Source organism: Lepidochelys olivacea (assembly GCF_965140295.1).
Source record: "Lepidochelys olivacea isolate rLepOli2 genome assembly, chromosome: 15".
NCBI classification, from domain to species: domain Eukaryota; kingdom Metazoa; phylum Chordata; order Testudines; family Cheloniidae; genus Lepidochelys; species Lepidochelys olivacea.
The window spans coordinates 25297475-25321243 of NC_140425.1; the positions used below are offsets into that span (position 1 = coordinate 25297475).

The 23769-nt window shown below is 43.4% G+C and overlaps 1 protein-coding gene across 1 annotated transcript in view; it reads right to left on the reverse strand.

Annotated features, from left to right (window-relative positions):
- TMEM132B (transmembrane protein 132B) overlaps positions 1 to 23769 on the reverse strand; it is a 360998-nt gene that overhangs the window by 47284 nt on the left and 289945 nt on the right. Inside the window, exon 5 of the mRNA XM_084648700.1 lies at positions 10344 to 10487. Coding sequence (XP_084504826.1) covers positions 10344 to 10487 — 144 coding nt within the window. The remainder of the gene's footprint in view (positions 1 to 10343; positions 10488 to 23769) is intronic.

Below are 23769 nucleotides of genomic sequence, written 5' to 3' on the forward strand. Positions count from 1 at the left end.
CTGCACTTAGGAGCTGATTCCCATTAACACTGAGGAAACTTTACACCACTCTGGCAGTGAAAGTGGATCTTTATCTAGCAATATAAAAAGGCCTTAAAGTGATGCCAGTGTAAATGAGAATCAGGCCCTAAGAATCCATGGGGGAAAACAAAATGCCAAATCCTGCCATCTTTATTCAAGCCTTAGGAGCTGTTCCCATTGAAGCTAGTGGGGGATTTGCTGAATAAGGACACCAGCATTTAGCCCCAAGAAGCAAGGGAAAGAAGGAAAAGGGCCACACAGCGTGAACATCATCCATTTCCCATCTTCTGTATCATAGAGTTAGTTAAACTAAGCATGAAAAAAATAGTGTAAATTGCCCAATTGGTGTCAGCCCAATAAATCGCTGATGTTCTTTCTGACTGGATTTAAATAAATAAATGAATAAAAAGCCTGAAAAAACACAGTCGGGTGCCAGTTCTTTAAGGAAGTCTTGTGCTCAACAACAAGGATGCACAACTTTCCAGTTGCCTGTACATTTCACCTCCTGCAGCTCTACCTATGAGGAAAACAAGATCATCTTTATTCAAGTTTCCCCCCACATGACGGGAATGCAAAAAGAGACCTCTCACCCTGAAGGAGAAAGGTTGCTGGTATCTGTCAATGGCAGGTGCTTTTTATGTCAAATAAATTTACTGTAGGTACTTCAAAATGACGGTGGCGTGTCAGCCTCATCAGCTCTGTCTTCCAGTCCAATTATACCTCTCCAGGGAGTGCATCTCGGAACACGTTACCAAAATGCAGGTGTGGATCAATTAAACTACAAAACGTACAGCTTTCAAAATCTGATTAAGGCCCACAGAACCAAGGGAGCGCAAAGTGAGGGGCCCGCTCCTACAAGATGCTGAGCACCTTCTGAGAGCTGCCAACATTCCCAGGGACTTTAGCAGGAGATCAGAGCCTCAGCACTCCTTGGCAGGCACTTAACACATTTCAGGATTGGGCCATTAAGGATGAAGACATCTCTTCTATCCTGCTATATACCTAGATAGCAAAACGGAGTGCACAAATCATCTTTACTCACCCCTCAGGGGGCGCGCTGTCATAGGCATAGCATTATTTCCACCCTACATCCATCCCAAATGGGCAGGAGCTACAGGGGCATGTATCATTCCTTCCCACCAGGTTCCACCACAGTGGGCTGTATTACCTTTTTCATGGAATGAATTATATAACCCCACTGTCTTCCATACAGTCGCCTGGCTGTAGCTGAGACCCCTAAGGGTATGTCTACACTGCACCTGGGACAGTGCTTCCCGGTGCGGGTAGACTGATACGCTAGCTCTGCTCGAGCTAACGCACTGGAAAAGGCAGTGTGGCCGTGGCTCGGCCTAACTTCCCAGGTATGTACTCAGGGATCAGGCGGGTTGTTTTAATTACAGGAAAATAACGTTTGGAAATGTGAATTCATTTTCCGAGCATGAACAATAGTTGAAGTGGTATAAAGCTGCAAACTCCAGGAGGTTCACACATCCCTAATTAAAATGTTTAAGTGGCCCATCCATTACAGTTTATAAAGCAAAATTAATTTGCTGCAGAATCTGAGGTGAAACTTTTAAGAGTTTACCATTTTCTGCCCACAACAGTTTGCTATTGCTAACCTTGTTCTGGCTAATTTGGCCAGTGTTCTCTCAGTTCATCTCTTAATATGAAATATTCAGTGTTTATCCTCAGCAATATTACACTTCAGACTCACATAAAATACTGAAGCACTCGTTTCCCAGGATTAGGATCAATGCCCTTTTACACTGTTTGCTCTAATGGCAGCCAAATGCTAAAGCCGCTGAGTTTTGTCTTCCTCTCAGCAGCACCTTTGCTGAAAGCTGTGTGACTGCACTTCATCACACGTGTTCTCCTCCCTCAGACAAGACATTCCAACTACCTTTGAAGACCCTGTGTATTTAAAAATAGCTTCCAGAAGACACACACGTTATGCCATAAGCTGTCTAAAAAGTGCCAGGCTAATAAATCTTTGCTATATACCATTGTGAAAGTGTCGGGTCTGCCTTACAGCTTTCATGTATTTATCTTCACACCACCTTTCTGAGGTAGGGAAGTAGTGGCATCCCCATTTTACAGATGGGGAGCTGAGGCACTGCAAGGCTAATGGCTAGCTCTATAAAGGAAATGAGTGGCTAACTGCCACTTTAGGCACCTACATCCAAAATTTAGATCCTCGAGGTAGTCATTCCACTACCACTCTCACCTGAAGGGCCCATTCGGGTGGGCATTTTCCGAAGCTGCCTAGCAGCTAGTGCCCTACCCAGAACAATGGGGGTGCTTTTGCCTTCCACCTCCCCCCAACTTTTAGTCCAGTGGTTAGAGCACTCCCCCAGGATGTGAGGGGCCCACGCTCAAATCCCCACTCTGGCTGATGTGGAGAAAGGATTTGAACTCTGGGCTCGTCCCCCCAGGAGAGTGCCTGAATCACTGGGTGATGGGTGGATCTCCCTCAATCTCTCTTGTTGAAACTGTTCTACTTGTTATAAAATCCTTACTACTTATCGGAACAGAGACTTGAATTTGGGTCGCCTAGGTCACTGGGGAGTGCCTTAAGCACTGGGCTACAGAGTCATTCTCTCATTTTCTCTGGCCCAATGACTAAGTATTTTCCATCCTACGGCTTGGTGATACTGGTCCAGTGACACCAATTAGCGCCTTTTTGGCCCTCTCCCTATCCTGAAAAAGACTGACTGGACCTGGGGTCTGACCCCACTAAATGGAACCATCTCACTCCCATTGGCTGAGGCAGTTTCAGGGCAGCTTGCTGCCCATGACCATCTGTACTGTGGAGGGATAGTGTTGGCATCTCCTGGTTTGTCTTTGCTGAACCTTTCAACAGCACTGAACTAACTGACTTTAAAAAAAAAACTGGCTAAAAGGCATGCTGTAATAAACCAATTGATACCAAGGTAAATCCATCAACCAAGCTGGCTTCGTATTTCCACTGCTTCCAGAAAGGGTTGAGTCCTGGAGTGAACAATTTCCTTGAGAGCGATGACTGGGCACTGAATAAAGCTCTTAGGTAGTCTGGTGACAGACACTGTAGAAATGATAGACTGATAGATAAGATTAGCCTTCATATTCCTGGTCCATGTTATTTACAGTAAGTTACACCCTTGATCAGCGATTTTAATGGCAAAGCAACAGGGGGGAAATGGTGGGTGCTGAGCACCCACCGGCAGCCCCCCCTATCAGCTTCCCCCCGCTCCCCAGTGCCTTCTGCCCAGCCTCCCTGCCCGAGCTTATCAGCGGGCCTCACGGATCAGCGCCTTCACCTCCCTGCCCGAGCTTCCCGCCCACCGCAATCAGCTGTTTCGCGGTGTTCAGGAGGCTCGGGGGGGTGGGGGAGGAGCAAGGCCACGGCGCGCTCAGGAGAGGGAGCGGAACTGGATGGGAAGACGCGGGGCGGGAATGGAGCAGGGGCAGGAAGAGGCAGGGGCAGGAAGAGGCGGGTGGGGGTGGGGCCTTGGGGGAAGGGGTAGAGTGGGGGCAGGGCCTGGGGCAGAGCATCCCCCTGGAACATTGGAAAGTCGGTGCCTGTGGCTGGTGAAAGAGACAAGCTTTCAAGCTGCACAGAGCTCTTCTTTGGGCCTGAAGTAGCTCTGTGTAGCTCGAGCGCTTGTCTCGGTCACCAGCAGAGCAGCTGGTCCAATAAAAGATATGACCTCACCCAGCTTGTCTCTCTCATATCCTGGGATTAACAGAGCTACATCATCTCTGCAAACATTGCAATAATTGTAAGTTTGGAGCCTTGACTACCTTGTGGATCTGGGCCAAAGACTCTTAATTCTGTCACAAAGACATTAAAAACCTATCAAAAAGAGCCAGGCCCCTTATGTGGCTGATCCACAGAGAACATGAGTCTGTAACAGGCCCAGCTAAGGAGCATTAGCTCAAGCGGGAGCACTTCATGCTTTTAGCTCCGGAGGGTCCCGTTTCAATCCCTGCTATGGCAGCTGTCACATATATGCTTAGCATGTCACTGAAAAATTACTATCCTGAAAGGGCCTCAGCCACCTGGCTCTGAGTATGGAACAAGTGGGGGTTGCATACCCCTTCATCTGCGCTAATCCAGGGTTGCCATTCTGCACTTGGACACTTGAAAGGACCTCCTGCCATGTAGGTAACAGAGAGGCTGAATCTATTTAAATCGTCCCCTTAGGCCTTTAGCCCTAGGGGCAACATTTTCAGAATTTGGGCGCCTTGGTTTTCAGATGTCCCAAGTGCCCATGGTCTCCCCACCTCAGCATCTCTGAAAATCACAGTAGTCGTGTTCAGGCGCGTAACTGTAGTGACCCGGGTCTGAAAAACGTTAGCCTCCGCAGTTAGCCCATCCCACCCAGACATTACGATTTAGCTGTCCTGCAGTCGCACCTGGGGGAGGCCTAGTCACGAGCCAGGACCCCATTGTATTAGGTGCTATACAAACACAGAAGCGGAAATGGTGTTTGCACTTATTCCTGTTCCAGAAAAGCTCATTCCCAGAGGTATTCTTTATCTTGACGTAGGCCTTAAGGACAGGCTAGCAGGGGAGGGGCGGAGTATGTGTGATCTCCCTTCTCTCCTATGAGGTTTCTCCTTCCCCCGTCATGTTTCAATCTGTGTCAACCACCAGCTTTACTGTTCGTTACAATATCAGATAAAGAAACGAAGCCCTGTTAGCTACAGCTAGACAGGAAGTAGTGGGTGGTGGGGAGGGGAAATTCGGTCTTCTACTGCTTTACCATTAATTATGGAGGATTCAAGATACGGTTTGCGGTACTAAAGCAGCGGGCAGAAATGGTTTGAATTTGACCTTCATCATAATTAGGCAGCATATTACCAGAAAGTGAGGAATAATGCATTAGAGTGCTTTCCCCTGGCAAGCTAACAAGGGACATGCATTCTCTAACAGTCCTCAGGATGTTATGACACCGGTGTTTTCAATATATGCTTCTGCTTAGGCAGAAGGCGCCTGATCCTAAGTACAGGGTGTATCATGAGTAACTGTGCTGAAATCAGTGGCATTGCATGGGTGCAGTGGCATTGCAGGCCCTGTGAATCTAATAAGTGTGGTTGAGAGTCCATTCAGTAAAGAAAAACTGGGCTAAATTCCTCTGTGGTTTAACTCTACTGAAACAAATGGAATTACAGCACAGATGAATTTGGCCCATTGGTCTGGCCCAGTGACTTTCCATTGTCACATTCAGCCAGAGAGAAAGAAAGAAAGGCAGTGAGAATGTCCAGGGGTTAGGGCCCCAATTGGGGACCCGGGGCCCAGTCCCCGCTGTTACAATCACTCTTTCATTATTTATCCACTGTGGAACAGCTTCCACAGGAGAGCCTGAGGGAGCCCCACATGACAATGTGCATAGCTCAGTGGTGACCGCACTCTCCAGAGAGTCAGGAGACCCCTCTTCAAATTCTTTCTCCTCCTCTGGCAGCGGGGACTGAACCTGGGTTTCCTACCTCCAGGGCAAGTACTCAATCACTGGGCTAACCGTCATAAGGTGGGCAATAGGTAGCTCCCTGAGCACACCTACCAGATCAGGTCCTGCACTCAACTTAGGCAACTGAAATGCTTTGAGAGAGATGCAGCAGTGTGCATGTCCGGAGGCAGAAACTATAGTCATGAGTGAGTTTAGGTGGCTACAGGATTCAGCGGGAGTTTTGTGGATCACAGTGGAGCAAAAACTGGGATTTAGACAACTAAACTCAAGACTTAGGCACCTTTTGGGATCTGGGCCCTACATATTTATACAGCACCCAATCAACATGGTATCTAGGCAGCCGTAAATGTATACATACTTGGTAACATACATAAATAGTACATGGTTATGCTCATTTACATCAGTGTAAATCCAGAGTGGTTTCACTGAATTCAGTGGAATTACATCTCTGTAATTCAGAGCAAAGACAGAAATAAGCAAAAAGGATTGTCTCATTAACAATCTACAAACTCATAATCTACCAAAGAGACATAAAAGGTTAAGAATGCAATGCTCTCGGTTCTGGCCAACAGAATATGACATCTCTGCAATTAGGACGGAACAATACAGGATGGAATTAATGGTGTAAAGAAGCACAAAATTAGTAAATTACATCCAACCCAACTGACAACTTTTATGAGAGGGTTTAACTTTGTATGGCACATGGAAATGTGTCTGGAAGTGAAATCAATATGGACTTTTCAAAAGGTGCTTATCAAGGGGGTCAGCTACATGTTCTTTCTGAAATAGATAGCGAACCCCTCCGCCCGTGTCCGTGCTAAATTCCAACTCAGATCATTAACAATCGTGAGTTCGAGCCTGCTAAATTCCCAGCTAAAAACCACATTCAGATGGAATTAAGGCAGAGAGAACATAGCAATCATTTGGGGTAAAATACATTATGAGGTTGTTGCAATTATCCAAAAAAATAAAATTACTCCCACTTTTAGGCCCCTTTACATGACTAAGGTGAGGTAATTGGCCTTAGCATAAATGAGATTCAGACCTCTTGCCTTTGGTTAATTACATAATTAGTAATATAATGGTCTACCTGTTCTAATAGCCAAAGGACGTGCATGGTCCCATGGTCCCAGGTGAGAGTCTCTTCTATCAATTATCAATCTATCAATTTGATGCCAGAAAGTTTCACATAGCAGGCTAAATTAAGCACTGATTTACACCCTGTTCAGTCTCTGAAGCAAATGGGATAATATAGGGTGCTGAATTTGATCTACTGTTCTAAGGCCTGATCCAAACCCCAGCCAAGTCAATAGAAAAGTCTCCCATTGACTTGAATAAACCTAGGATCAGGCCCTTAGTTCTTATTCTGCCCGAGAATAAAACCTATTTTGGAAAAAGAAAAGAAAAGCAGTCAAAGGGCAGGAGCCTCGCTTTCACAAAGTGTATAAATTCACCACTGCAACTGGAAAGCTTGTCTCTTTTCTTAGAGGTCATGTCAAGCCTTATTTAGTTGCCGGCTCCAGTGGACCTTTTAAATTCAGGAACCAGAACAACTTCATGCCCAGCTTTGACAGCATACCCATATGGAGGGCTGCTGCTTGAACTAACTGGATTTTAAACAGGCAGTGTTTTGAAATGTAACACCTCCCTATAGGCTGCAGATGTTAATTTTATTAGGGAGGAAGTCTTTTTCCTGACCTTTTTATGTCTAACGTGATCCAATCTTCTCTAAACACAGAAAATTCTAGAACTAGTAGACACTTTACTAATACAAAAGGTAAGTCCATAAGCTCTGTGTTACAGACCTGTATCTGGTTTTCTGAAGTGAAAAAACCCCCTCAGTTCTTGAGTTTACAAGAGCAACAATTCACTGTGAAAACAACAAGGAGTCCTTGTGGCTTATAGCCCACAAAAACTTATGCCCAAATAAATTGGTTAGTCTCTAAGGTGCCACAAGGACTCCTCGTTGGTTTTGCTGATACAGACTAACACGGCTACCCCTATGAAACCTGAATTCATTGTGAAGTGATAAATAACAGAGCCACTAATCAGATAAGAACAGCAGCATAGTACATAGCAAAAAAATAAAAGTGAAATTTATAGCGGGCGACTGTGCTCCTTTGAAAACCAAGTTGGTCACATGTGGAGATATTCATTCATGTGTCCTCTGGTAAAGACGTCAAAAAAATTGGGTTGAAAGCAAAAAGGAAGTGTGATTTTATTTCAGTGGATATACTGGGAAACAGAAACACATAAGGCCTGACTGAGTCTCATTTACACTAAGGTCCATTTACACCCATTTGGCAATGCGATTGGATCAGAAAGCGGTCACAAATTTAATTACACTGCCAGAGTGGTGAAACCCGGAGTCACATTGCAAATGAGAACCAGGCCATTAAAGTTTATAAACATTTTACTTAAATGCACAACAAATAACCCCTCCCCATCAACTCCCCCTGCAGCTGTACTGTAAATTGGTCTCTGTTAGATAACTCAGAAATTATTTGTGTTCATGAAAATGAGAGCTAAGTGTGGACCCCCCAAAAAAACCAAAAGCAAGCAAACGTTGCCTGGCTATAGATTTTGTCACCAACTTAGGTGTTGGGTTGGAGTTTCTGGGTTAGAGTGAAACAAAAAATACAAGCAAACCTGAACAAACGTGCACAAAGCCAGCTAGCATTGGTCTGGGGACGTGAAAACCTCAACTGATAACATAATTAAGGAAGCTGCAGTCAGGAAAAATTGTTTGTGGATAAAATACTGTGTTGAATTTGATGATGAGGGTGATGTAGTATGATTTCCAGACTTCAAGACTCAAAGCCTGTTTTTATGGATACAGACTAACACAGCTACCCCTCTCATATGTCGTATGATTTGGTTCAGATCCTTCCAGACCTGACAATAGAACATCACTATAGTTCTTTAATCAATTACCTTATGTAGAGAATTTGAATGGAATTTGAATTGAAGTGCATGTTGAGTCCGGTACACATTTCAGCACAATTCCTTTTTGTCCACATGTGGCATGAGAGAATTTGCTCACGTCATAAAATGCAGCATGCCAAAGTATGTCTTGGGGTTTTTGGTTTTTTTGCGATTTTTATCAAGACTTACAAGATACTGATGAAAACACCTCCTCTTCTAGTAACACTTCTACAAACACCTTCTCTAATTTGACAATAGATACCCTAAAATTTCACCAGTAATGTTACAAAATAAGTTCTTTAACCCACTCCCCTTTATTGTCTTTGGAGATAAATTGAAATGTGTTTGGTTACCACATACCAGATGCAATGGCTGATAATGAAGTCATTCCAAGTTTTTTTTAAATAAGACGAGAGGGTGAATTTTTGGATCCGGTGAAAATCCATGTACATATACTTCAAAATGAATAATAGGTTGACGATACACATTTTCTTGTTCTCCTAAGATAGCATGAAAAATTCTCTGACAAAGTATGTGCTATCTACTAAGACCTCTATGGTCTTATCTACAAAAAAAGGTTACAATGATGAGTTAAAATACTAAGACATGGACTTTGGTGCTTCAAATAGCAATCTACAGAGAACATATAAATATGGTTTGTCAGATCTAGAAATGTATTTAGAGAAGACACAATTACTACCTAGAAGACCAGAAGGAATGTTCTTTCTCAAAGGCTGCAGAGGTAGTTAGTATGAAAGTTCCTGGGTCAGAGGATCTCTGTTTGCAGAAGAGGTAAGTGTAGAGCCTTATCTTCTGTAACAGGTGTGTCCATGCAACTCAGACAAAGAAAAACAACTACCATTCCCAGACTACTCTCTGAAAACTCCATAGAGGTAAGGATAAAGGTAAGAGAAATCCTACTCAGATCTGATGCTTATGCACCACCAACAAAAAGCAGACATAATAGACACACAATTCCAGTTAAAATGTTTTTCTACCCTTATGTCTACATAATAATAATTTGAATGACTTTGTTTTATATGGTAACAACAGTGGCAAAGTTATACAGTCAATGACTTGAAAAGGTCATATTTACAATGCCTTTGTCTCGCCAGTGATTGGTGTTAATATAGAGGGAACAGATTTAACCTATTACTTTTGAAAGCAAAGTCTGCTTTTGCTACAGTAGGTGGGACAAGGTGGTTTAAAAAGTCATAGATCTTACTATAAAGAAGTTTTTTACTAGAATTTCACTCTTGGTCTAATTGTCACTCTTATACACATCACAAAGCCACCTCGGAATTTGGTAGAGTGCAATGTCTTTGCTTAGGAGAAGCTCTGGACTGGAAAAACAAGGTCAAAAAGGTCAGGAGTGTATTAGCAACCTGGCAATATATCAATCCTAGCAACTCTTACTATTTATGTAATAATGGGTGCAGAAGGACTGCATGGCAACAAGGGTGCCTGAATGACGGATTGATTCTTCCCAAGTATAACACCAGACAGCATGTGCTTCCCCCTCAGCAGCATTGATCTGCTAGCAAGCAAAAAAAGAAGCAGGGCCATGATTCCATTCTCCCTCTTTTGGTGGTTCAGCACCACTGAGGGCCCTGCACTCTCCGTGTTCATGCATTCATGCTGTACAATCCAGGGATTCACACCAGCCTCTCTGCTAGGCACACACGCAGCACCTGCATTGCTGGGTTCCACAATACAGAAGGGGCATGCTCTCCCTGCATAAGTTCCAGAAATCAAATGCCCTTTTGAACACTGACACTGGATCTTTTCTAGGTGGGATTCCATGACTGCAAAGTTGAGGGCCTGAACTGCCACAGAGAGCACAAGGACAGAGATTGTGGTTGGCTTCTGTTCAGGGGCATGATGAGGTGGGGCAGAAAGGGGACGCTCCATCTCTCCACTTTGCACACCTTAGTTTAGCCACCATACCTTTATGACGTCTTCATCAGCTGATTTACATTCAGTGGACTCTGAAACATCGATCACAGAACCATCCTCGTGCACAGCAACAACTTTCACCGGAACAGATACCATCTTCCCTGTCAGAATGGCCGTGTTGAGGACTTCTGTATCCTACACGTACACACACATGCACAAAAAGGGGATGCACGTTAAAGAAGCATGGCCACCGGGCACAACGTAGACATTTCCAGTGTTGTCGGAAATTAGTCATGATGCTTATTGACCTTCATCCTTGACTTGCAATTTTAAAAATTAGGTGCACTGCTAAAGTAATTTGATGATACAAAATAGCAAATTATTAATACACCAATAGATATCGCCAGCATGACGCAATAGATCAGGTTTGTTCTGCATTCTTCTTCATGCTTTGCAGAAGACAGGGTCATATGTCACAATCTTTATAGAGCTACACAAATCTTTCCATCCCTACCTCCCAAGTTATGTCAGTGGTTGTAGATGTGGATACCAAGTGTTACGATAAAAGGACTCCCCCACTCATTGTTTCCCAAATTCTCCTTAAAAGATGTGCCTGTTAAGTGGTTTCCTTCTTTGGGGGCTTGAGTGAAACCTTCATTTCATGTCACATTAGAAAGAGATGTGGCATCAAAAACAACAGAATGCCAAATGCAAATTTTAAAATCTTTCCCCATCAAAATCCCACCTGGAGACATTGTACTGGCCATGAAGCCATATTTACATTCTTTGTTCTCCATTAGGTAAGGCATAAACCAGATGTTTTGTGCAGTAAATGACTATTTAATGTTCATTTATGTTGATCAGTCTCATTTATAACCAGCTGCCATCAAGTAGGGAGGGACAGCATGAGTAAAAGAAATAGATGACAGAAGCAGAAGTGAAAAAAAACAAAACAAAAACCCTGCAAAGTCCTTACAAGGACTATAGATTGAGCAAGAATGAGAACCGAAATGTATCACCTTGTGGAGAAAAAAATGTAGATTGCAGAAGACATATAGGATCAAATTCAGGCTGCTTCATCCATGCCAAAACCATTGGTGAGCAACCTGCAAACCATATACAGTCAGACATTATACATATACACACACAGTAATATGCTTGTGTGTGTATATATGTAATATATCCTAGGACCCATACATAATGGTGAGGTGATGCCCCTGTGATAAGTTGCATTTCACCTGGACCATTTTATCACAATGCAATTTTCCAAGTCATTCTTCCATAAAGGACTTTTTTCTTCAAAGGATCAGGTAGAAAAATATGTCCCACAAGGGACATAATTAACAAGTACAGCTGAATAATCGTACTTTTGAGAACTCTTTCTGGTGGGGAGGGGAATATGAACCACATAACTCTCCACTCAGGGCCTGATCCAAAGCCCATCAAAGTTAATGGAAAGACTCCCATTGACTTCAAAGGCTTATATGGGCCCGGCTGATCTCACCTATGTCAGTTTTGCACCAGTTATTATACCAGTAACCAGCAGTTGTTCCTGCTTTACACCAGTGTAAGCAAGAGGAGAATGGGGCCCAACAAGCTTCATTTTAAAAACCAATTGGTGATTATCAGCTACATTGACATCATCTTTGGCACTAGTGAAGGTTAATGCAAAGGTTACAAAAGGATTGTTATTCCTTTTGTACACTTCATCTGAACTGGGAAGCTGATGACAAGAGAATAGGTCTAAGAATTGACACATCACTAGCCCATTTATTTTTGGATGTTCTGAAATACTTTTATCTTGATCTTGACATAAAGTGTTGCCCCGTGTTCCCCTCAGCATGTTGAGAAACTCGCCGTGCTGATTAGCAGTTGCTGCATCACAAAAATAAACTTCACTGGGAGGAAAAGTTACAATATAAAATCAATATCTCAGATGCTTGGATCCAGTGTTGTGCAATTACAATAGACTGTGTTAAGACCTTTTTACGAGTTAACTATTTTCAGACTCCAAAAATGTATTTCCTCTGTGAGAAAGAGTGTGAAGTCTGAACTGAACTAATTGCCTGTCCATAAGATATATATATTACATATTTTTTAAAATGGATCTTTGACAAGTAACAACATTTCAGAGAGACTCAAGTAGGTGTCTTTTATATATTTGTAGTAGGGCTTGTTAGAGACGAACCATTTCCTGAATTTAACATGTCTGTAGTGATTATTACTGACAGTGCCTGAAATCTACAGAAGGGTAATAACATTGATTTACAGGTCAGCTGGCATAAATTGGCAGAACTCCACTGAAGCTGATGAAACTATGCCAAGCTTCACCAGCTGAGGATCTTAACCACAGAGACTAAAACGTCCCAGATGTGAAATGGTAAACACCCGTGTCTGGCTTCTGTAAACTGAGGCTTTTTTTAAAAAAAGTATAGATAGCATACAAAAAATGGAATTCTATTAACTCATGTGGGAGCTGCATATTCATATTGCCTGCTCTATCCCTGAATAATAATTACATAAGTGTTTATCTCTAATTCCTTCTCTGTACCTGAATGCATTAGCACTTCAGCAGAGCTTTTCTTAATTACAACTGTAACCTGCTAATAGTGTTTCTTTGTTGTCTGAAGGAATCTACTTCTTATCCAGCCTAGGCTAAATTAAAATTTAATACAACATCAGGTCGCAACAGAACTAGGAAGCAAATGACAGCTGTTTAATTAAAACCTAAACCTGATTAGATGGCACTACTGAGAGAAATACTCTAGGGGAAGAGTAGAAAACTACCAAAACTCCGGGCCAGGATAATGGCTTTATTTGAATATGAATAAACCCTATGTGCATCTACTGTAAATGTTTACAACTCATTGCTTTGGACAAACCGGGGAGTGGGGAAATATGAATGGGAGACTTGTCAAGAGTCATGATAAAGCTGTGATTGCCAACGTTCCCTATTAACATGGTGTGTGCGTTACCGAGAGTAGGGATTATTGAGGAATGACTGCCGTGGATATTAATGAACCCCCCTCTATGAAACCCACAAGAGTGGTATGAAAATCCCAAATAATTAGGCTTTAAATAGCTGTGCTGCATAGCGCGGTGTCTTCCCCTGAAACACATGGTCATAGCCTGGCCGAGGAACTCCGCCGGGCCGAGACTTGCATTCCTCTCCTGTGGTGGAGGTTCTTGGCCAACAGATCAGCATAGCGGTTCATCTAGTGCTACACTGTGTCGGATAGCTATACATACCCTGCACATCACCGCAAGTGTAGACAAGGTCTATTCCAAAGCCAGAAATTGAACTCTTAGTCTCCTTAGTCCCAAGTCCAACACCTTAACCACAAGAGCATTTTTCTTCCCCACAAGTATCCGTGAGCAGCCATTCTGCAAACATCCTACCCCTATCTGCACTGCATTGCTTAAGTAATGCAGAGGACCTTCTGCTGGCCCTGTACACAAGGATGAATATCAATCCTAATGATTAATGTACAGGCCGGCTTATTTCTTAGAGGTTAACAAAACATGTGGCAGTACAGTAAATCTAATAAAAATACTCAATTGTAAATCAGGAGGGAAACTTAAAGCCAGCCCTGTTCTGCTGACAAATGTTACAGCTAAATGCCTTTTGGCATTTAGTTGAAATGATTGTCTTTAGTGAAGAAGGCATGGAGATGAAACATTTGTCTGCAGAATTGCATTCCTTTATTATTTTTATTTTTCCCCCTGTGTGTATCTCGTGAAAAGAAGTTTGTAACATTGGAACTAATCTTTTGGAACCCATTCTCCAGTCCCATAATGGCACCTCTTAGAAATTACAAGGCAGGTTGTGACGTGGGTTTTTTTAACCTCATTAGATAAACTATTCACCACTGTTTGCTTCAGATCAAAGAGCAAGGCAATGTAAGACTATTAAGCAAGCTTAATATATAAATTAGATGATTTGCTAAAATTATTATAATCCAAAACAATTCTGGTGTACTTTTCTCTCATAGCTGAATGGTGTTGTAGGATTCAAACATATATTAATGAACCCCACTTGGTGGAAAGCTATTTATATTTTCCACTACCGCATATCTGTTGTGACTCACAGGTAAAATCTGCCACTTTCTCATCCAAGGGTGAGAACGTACAACTGAGATTATGTGTTTATTAAACATTAGGGAACATTTACAATCTTCCATAAGTGCTCATTGTTCTTTGAAGGGTTTTTTCCCTAAATTAATCCAGTTACACTCCATTGACTCTGCCTTATGCCAAGTGGCCAGTCTCACACTTTAATGCCAGTAGAAGAGCAGTGAGCTTGGGCAATATCTGATTATTCACTGGTCATACTTGGGAGCCTGATCCTGCTGTCCTCACATGCCCATGACTGAAACCAACAGGGGTTCTGCATGTGAAGGGGCTGCAAGATCTTAAATTACAAATTTAGCTAGCTTTAGTCACCTTGAGCAGTACCTTAATTCATGCATAATTCTGTTGATTCCACTGGGACTACTTCTGCAGTCACGTACAATTCTCTACATACATGGGTGGCAGAATCAGGCCCAGAAGGATCTGTATGCCCTGCCCCCCGCCCCCAACATTCATTCATGTCACTAGAAGGTCATATCCCTGCCCCTCTACCCTTTCTCAGGCTCCAGCTGTTTCCTCGTGAACATTTTATAAATTGTATCATTATTAAGAATGATCAACTATGACAGATGGTAAATCACAAATACTGCAGGCTATCATGCCAAAGTTAAAGGTCATCCTTTATCACTTTTGTCTTCCTGCATAATAGATTTAATTCATATTGGGATTCCCAAGGAACAAGAGGCAGGAGGACACATCCTGCAGACAAAGTTAAGGTAGATTAAACTATAGAAGAGAAAGAGGTTCTTAATCACAGATTCTTTTCGTGGCCCTTATGCAGCACATATCAGCCTAATTCAATATTATTCTAGATGTATATTATAGAGTGTACTACCATAACACTTGATCTCACACAAACACATATCAGCAAACATGTTTGTTCATAGATTCCAAAACGAAATTTTATTTACTGTCTTATCTCCTAACAAAACATATATTGGAGGAAACTGATTCCTTAACTTGTGTACTATACACAGCATGTGCTAGGATCTCAGAGGTGTCAGCTAGAATGGCAATTGTATCGTGAAATTCATGGAGGTCAAAGCTGAGATTTCTGATGTTTGCTATTCTTTTTATAAACTTGCTCCTGTAATGTCATTAAAAAAAAAAAGAAAGAAAGAAATTTGGTGATTTTTTGAGGTTTATCCAGGAATGATAAGCAAATCCTGCAGCCAAAGGTGAACCCTGATTAGCAGCGTAAATAACATCACATATGTGACCTGAGCAAGATGCCATTTTTTTAAAAAAACCCTCATAATAGCCAATCTGCACCCCATTAAGTGTAGGTTCAGAAAGCAGCCTGATGCACGTGGCAGGAGTAATTGCAACCTGTCAAACAGTCCTCTGTGTTTTAGCTAAACACCAGTATCCTCTGCTGTTCCAGAGACCTTTCCTGAGAACAGGCTTGTACTGTTTTGCTTCAGCCCATGATGTCCCAACAGACTTTATTCACAAAGCCAGCTGTGTTAAACATCTTGACACTTGTGTTCCAAAATGTAAACTCAAGGTTGTGACAATAAAAGGATGAGAAATTCTCAAAGCAGGAGAAAGCTTGTCACCTGTCTGCTTTTGGCAAACCACATGTTAGAAAAACCCACTGAGGTCTCTGGTTTGTGCTTCAATGCCATTCTGTGTCCCATGCAATAGAGGACGCGTGAAAAGATGGTTTTCTTTTTACAACACTGACCGCATGTCAGAGAACAAAAGGTAGCTGGAGCTAGAATCTCTCATCTCTATTTATGCACGCACTCTCTGAATAATTTTTTTGCTGTTCCTTATCTTTTCTCAGCATCTTCCCCCACTACCTAGAGTAGGTAATCTGAATTAATAACCATAAATGGATATTCCAACCAATCTGACAATCAGGTTTGGATACTTTATTGGGCGCTTTAATGGACTGCACTGTAGAGGAACCCAGCAGGGGATCAATAATAATTTTTGAAGCAGGCCTTTGACGAAGTTGCATCTCTTACTTTGAAATTGCCTATTCTGCATGGAGTGTATATGGCAAAACTTTGAGAATTATCTCTCTAGGTAGGTATTTAAAGCATTCTTAATTATCTAGCATAGTATCTGAGCAGTCATCTGGTAAATTTATGCCAGCTGTATGTAGTAGTAAATGACTGGTAATCTTTATAAAACACATAGGGAGTGCTCTCACGATAGTAAAACTATTGTCATGTTGGACATTTATGGTAACACAGTGCTACTTAGCTTATGATAATCATGGACCTGATGCTCCTCTCCCACGCGACTCCATCCAGTTGCTGCATGCCTACAGGCTGTGGATCGTACTATCGGGGCCCAAATTCACACCCTTGCACGATAAATTCTTTTTGAAATGTCAATTAAATAACAATTTCAGAAACCCCAAGAAGGCAAAGCAATATATATCAATCTTTTCTGTTAAGGAACACAAGGATTGCCATAGTGGTTCAGTTCCACGATCCATCTAGTCCAGTATCCTGTCTCCATCGGTGGCCATCACGTTTCAGAGTCTCACATTAGGCTGATATGGAATAATCTCTCTCCAGGGAAGTCTCACATTAGGGAAGTCTCACATTAGGCTGATATGGAATAATCTCTCTCCAGGGAAGCCTTCTCCTAATCCCTAATAGTTAGAGATTGTCTTAAAAACCAGAAGCAGGAAGGTTTATATCTTTCCTGGATAAAGAAATAACTTTTCAGAGCAGTTTATGATGAGATATACTCCAGTTTAAATGGGAATTCATTCAGGGAAGTCCTATGGCCTGTGTTGTACAGGAGCATAGGCACCGACTCCGTGGGTGCTTCAGGGCTGGAGCACCCAGGGAAAAAAATTAGTGGGTGCTTAGCACCCACCGGCAGCCAAGCTCCCCTCCCCCCCCCACTTCCGCCCACCTGTGGCCCCCACCAATCAACTGTTCCCCCTCCCTCCTGGCACCTCCTGCATGCCGCAGAACAGCTGTTCAGCAGCGTGCAGGAGGCGCTGGCAGGGAGAGGGAACGGGGATGGGATGCGCTTGCCGGAAGGGGCAGAACGGGTCAGAGAAGAGGTGGGGCGGCGCGGGGGCAGGAATAGGTGGGGTGGGGCCCTGGGGAAAGGAGTGGAGTGTGGGCAGGGATGTGGTTGAAGCGGGGGCAGAAAGAGACAGGGTAGGGGTTTGGGAGAAGGACGGGGGCTGAGCGGGGGTTGAGCACCCCTCGGGGAAAATTAGAAGCCAGCGCCTGCGCACAGGAGGTCAGAGTAGATGATGACAGTGATCCCATCTGGCCTTATAAGAGGAGTTATGGGTTTGAATTTCTGGCCACCATTTGCAATTTTGCCCAGGGACCTTGAGTGCTACTGGTTTAAGAAAGCATGTCCAACCAAAAAAAAGATAAAAAAATGCAATGACCATTTTGAATCATTTCTTTTGAATGTTTCTCAGCCAGCCGTGTCTTACTGCGTGAGATGGAGAGAATACTATATCATTGCTATAATGCGAGGGTTGGTAATTTACTGGCTTGAAAAGTAAAGCCAGCACTAATCGAAATATAGGGTTGCATTATCATATGATTTTACTGCTCATCTGGGTAATCATCATCTGTCATGACTGCTACCTGGGAAGAAATCCATATCCTTCTGTAATAACGGCTGCTTTAATGTTATAGGAGAATACCCAAATACATACATTGCACATGCTTGCTGTAGCCATGAAAGAACACTGCTCAGGGATGTGGACAATGTATATCATGCAATCAGGACTCCTGGGAAATAGATCTACCTATCCCCTGTTCTGCTTCTCACTAACTAGCTGACCTTCATAAGCCACCCACAAAATAGGTATATAATAAGATCTACTTGGGGAGGTATTTGTGAGGGGTATTGTGAAGTTCCGCAAAGTGCTCTGAGGTCCTCAGATGAGAGATGCTGGCCGACAAGTGTCACCACAGATTTAGCTCTTTTGCTGGGTGCTCCAAATGCGTTAGCGACTTGATCCAGTGAAGCCATATGACTCATGCAAATACAAATGCTGCCCTTCAAAATGTGAATGAATAGCATAGCCATAGCCCAGCCAATGTATATCTACCATCATTTCAATACAATACACAAGCAGAAGCCTCCTCTCCCTGTCTAATAGGGGCCTGGTGCTGAGAGACATACGAAGCAGACAATGGGGCAAAAGCTAGCATCTAGCAAGAGAGCAGACAGTCAGGGAGGCAGCAGGGTCATTTCCCTGCTGTCTCCCTCCCTCAGTTGATGGTGGAGCTGGATGGAAATAGAAGAGAACGGAGGCTATCATTTCACAGAGGATGATGCAGTGTCTACCCTCCCCCTTATGCTCCCTGGGGTTCTAGGAGGCCCTCTCTCTGGCCTACATGGGGACACTTGGAAAGTTAATGCAAACTGAAAGTGGATGTATTAAAGCGATTAAGCTCCTGTGTGGACACTCTCATTCAGCAGTAAAGTGGCTTTAGGTCAGTTTAGCATGCTTCACTTTGGAAGATATGACATCTTCCACTGGAGGAGTATGTACCAACCCCAACCGCAGCCCGAAATCTTTAAATAGCACACAACGAGTAGCTCTCTTCAGTCTAATAGCCCTCAGCAGCTCTGGTTTCAAAAGGAAGAATCGACAGGTTGATAACTTGACGTTAAAAGGGACAGAAATTTTCAGACTCCTCGTTGTTTCTCAGCTCCTCTTATATCTTTGCTTTGAACAGCATTTCTGAAAGGCTCTCCGAGAAGAGAAATGGACCTATTTATAGTTCCATGCCTGTAGTAGGACAGTAGTTCACTGTCACTTTCACCATTCACTGGCACAAAAACTCAGCTAACCTCTGTTCACTCTTACAAGTAACACCAGGAAGGTTTTATTCATGTTTCTTCAGGTATCACATTTTTTTTTAAAAAGAATTATGTGATTCAGTTCCATACTTGTGAAGGCTTTTTTGGTTCTGTTCATTTCTTCAGAGAGAAAGCTGCAAAGTGGCATTAGCAAATAGCTGTTGGCACATTTGCTCTCTCTCTCTCTCTCTCACAGCTCAGATTTCCAACTGCTCAGAGACTTCCCACCCCTCGAGGTCATGGTCAACCTGACTGCAATCTCCAAGTGATTCACTGACACCTGAGCACAGAGAGTGTAAAACAAGGACAAATCAGAAGGGTAGCATTTTACACCCACTTTTGCACAGGTGTAAATGATTGCCCAAAGCGCACAGGGAGAATCAGGCCCCTGAAGACTACAAAGGAAACTGGAAAAGAAATCTTCTAGAGTCCTGAAAATGCTGAGGAGGAGAAGAGGGTGAGTTCATGCCCTGCATCTTGCCTGTCAGAATACCTCAAAATATCAGAGAATGAATCTGATGCTGATAATACAGCCAAGAATCTTAGAACAGAGCCATAGTCTCTCTCTAGATATGGAACTATATCCTTAGATCTCCCAAATCTACCACAATCACAAGCCCTCTTCCATAAAAAATATATGATTAGTAATGTTTTTATAATTAAACTGTATTTAGTATCGGATGCAATTCTTTTGTGTTCAGAAATGGAATGATCATAGCCTTAGCATATAAATTGTGAAGAAAAAAAGTCAGTTCTTAATAACATTATTTGGAAATGAGATTATAGAATATATATTTTCTAAATTGTTGCAGTATCAGGAGGTTAGACTGCAAGCTCTTCAGAGATTGGGACCGTCTCTCACTAGGTATGCTTGCAGTGTTGTTGTAGTCATATTAGTCCCTGGATATGAGAGATATTAGATATTAGAGAGACATGGTGAGGTAATCTCTTTTATCAGAGCAACTTCTGTTGGTGAAAGATACAAGCTTTCAAGCCACACAGAGCTCTTCTTCCAGTCTGGGAAAGGTGCAAAGAGCGTCACAGCTAAATACAGAGTGGAACAGATTGTTTAGCATAAACAGATCAAAGCGGGCCCCAGACTCTGCTATGAGAACAGGTGCAAAACCTGCAGACAAATCTCCACTGCTACAATGATCATTACTCCTCACAACACACCTTGCAAGATCCATGGGTCTGACACAGGCCTATCAACATGGGTGTACCTCAGCCAGTGCACTAAATGCTCCGAATACAACTATGTGGGTGAAACCAGACAATCACTGAGCTCTCAAATGAACTCACACTGAAAAATGATAAGAAACAAAAACATCCTATCAACTGTGGGCGAACACTTTTCACAAGATGATCACTGCATTTCTGACCTCTCAGTCCTCGTCCTCAAAGGAAACCTTTGAGCGTAGATGCATAACTTTGCTAGACACTAAACATCATGGTTTTAATAAAGACACTGGATCAGGGTCGGTGCAAGGAGGTTTCGCGCCCTAGCCGAAACTCCCACCTTGCGCCGCGCGCCCCCCCCACCCCGCCTTGCGGCAGCTCCCTGCCACCCCCTCCCTCCCTCCCCTTGGCCCAGGGAGCCCTCTCTGCGGCAGCTCCCTGCCGCCCCCTCCCTCCCTCTCTCCCCTCAACCCGGGGAGCCGCGTGCAGCAGCTCCCCACCCCAGCTCCCCTCTGCTCTGCCTCCTCCCTGAGCACGCCGCCGCTTCTCCCGCCTCCCAGGCTTGCGGCGCCAATCAGCTGTTTGGTGCGCAAGCCTGGGAGGAGAGAGAAGCAGAGCGGAGCGGTGCTCAGGGGAGGAGGCGGAGCAGAGGGGAGCTGGGGAGGGGAGTGGTTCCCCTGTGCACCGCCCCGCCACCCCGCTGCCCCAGCTTACCTCTGCTCCACCACTGCCCCCAACCACTTGGCGCCCTAGGTGACTGCCTAGTTCGACTAGCGGTTGCACCGGCCCTGCACTGGATTTATGGCTCATTACAACAATCTGCAACCCACTAACTCCCCCTTTTTGTCCTACGACTGCTAGGTGTTAAGGGACCACTTCACCTTGAATGGATTCTTAGAATATGTGTTAACTACATATGCTAAACACTCTGTTTCACCTTGTATTTAGCTGTGCCACTCTGGGTACCTTTCCCAGCCCTGTTGTAGAGCTCCGTGTAGTTCAAAAGCTTGTCTCTTCCACCATCAGAAGTTATTCCAATAAAAGATATTATCTCACCCATCTTGTCTCTTCCTATGCATCTGCAGCACTTTGCACAGTGGGGCCCTGATCTCAGACGGGACCTCTAAGTGCAACTGTAATATAAATTTTTAAAAATGATAATAATGCCAAAGTACAGTATGCGCAAAAAGAAAAGGAGGACTTGTGGCATCTTAGAGACTAACCAATTTATTTGAGCATGAGCTTTCATGAGCTACAGCTCACTTCATTGGATGCATACGGTGGAAACTGCAGAAGACATTATATACACAGAGACCATGAAACAATACCTCCTCCCACCCCACTGTCCTGCTGGTAATAGTTTATCTAAAGTGATCATCAAGTTGGGCCATTTCCAGCACAAATCCAGATTTTCTCACCCTCCGCCGCCCCCCCCCCCCCACACACACAAACTCACTCTCCTGCTGGTAATAGCCCATCCAAAGTGACAAACTGGACAGTCTCTACGTAAAAGAATAAATGGACACAAATCAGATGTCAAGAATTATAACATTCATAAACCAGTCGGAGAACACTTCAATCTCTCTGGTCACGCAATCACTGACATGAAGGTCGCTATCTTAAAATAAAAAAACTTCAAATCCAGACTCCAGCGAGAAACTGCTGAATTGGAATTCATTTGCAAATTGGATACTATTAATTTAGGCTTAAATAGAGACTGGGAGTGGCTAAGTCATTATGCAAGGTAGCCTATTTCCCCTTGTTTTTTCCTACCCGCCCCCCCAGACGTTCTGATTAAACTTGGATTTAAACTTGGCGAGTGGTCAGTTTGGATGAGCTATTGCCAGCAGGAGAGTGAGTTTGTGTGTGTGTGTCCCCAGGAAAAAGGGGGGGGGGAGTGAGAAAGCCTGGATTTGTGCTGGAAATGGCCCACCTTGATTATCATGCACATTGTAGGGAGAGTGGTCACTTTGGATGAGCTATTACCAGCAGGATAGTGAGTTTGTGTGTGTGTTTTTTGGAGGGGGCTGAGAGGGTGAGAGAACCTGGATTTGTGCAGGAAATGGCCCACCTTGATTATCATGCACATTGTGTAGAGAGTTGTCACTTTGGATGGGCTATTACCAGCAGGAGAGTGAGTTTGTGTGTGGGAGGGTGGAGGGTGAGAAAACCTGGATTTGTGCTGGAAATGGCCCAACTTGATGATCACTTTAGATAAGCTATTACCAGCAGGACAGTGGGGTGGGAGGAGGTATTGTTTCATGGTCTCTGTGTGTATATAATGTCTGCTGCAGTTTCCACGGTATGCATCCGATGAAGTGAGCTGTAGCTCACGAAAGCTCATGCTCAAATAAATTGGTTAGTCTCTAAGGTGCCACAGGTACTCCTTTTCTTTTTGTGAATACAGACTAACACGGCTGTTACTCTGAAAAAAGTACAGTATACATCTCTTACATATCCACTTCTTGCTCTCACAAGTTGACAATATTCGAAACATTGCAATTAATTACCCTTTTTCTGTCTTAACTTAAAAAATGGAATTTTGAAAGCCGTGCGACGTTGCTCACAATAACTCTGACGTCAGAGAAGTGCCCCAGCGTAATGCAACGGCGTTCCTCATCTGCATCACATCAAAGAACTGCCTGTATCAGACATAGTGAAAAACCAGTAGTGTAGATTTGTAGCCAGGTCAGGCAGCACCAGCAGCAGCCTTCACCATTCACTGCAAACTCAATGGCTTCCTCATACCTTAGCCATTGTATTTTGGGGGGGCGCATTCTTCAAATGTATACTGCTCTTACGTGTTTTGCCCCTCCACCCCTCTATGAAATGTTCTCTCACTCTCTATGTCCATTTTATCTCCTAGCCTTTGAAATCCACGTTAAAAGTCATTTCCTGCATGCAATGTGTTAGCCTTAAACTTGCCTGAGACTTTCTCTGGCTTTTTGCTCTGATACTAATTATTTCCACTCCTCTAATGTGATTTCTTGTACAGTGTATTGGTTGCACCCCACAGATAATTTTCAAATTCCATTTAATGAAGATTTTTTCACTTCCCAATATTCTTTCTTGGCCTGATTTTCTCTAAGATTTTGTTTTTGCAGACTCCCTCACCTTGCACCTACTCAAGTATTTGCTTGTTCAGTCATGTCCCTACATCTGATTATCTCTTTCTCTTCTCCATTTTTATTAGGAATGACCTCAATTTTGTTTAAGTTCAAGGTGAAGTCCCACTTCCCTGATTTCCATGATTGAATTTCTCAGCGAACTCCTATGTTGTATACGTGTTTCCTGTGGAAAAAGATAATATCATCTGTGTGGTTCAGAACTGTTCAGTCACTTCTTTTTAGAATATCAA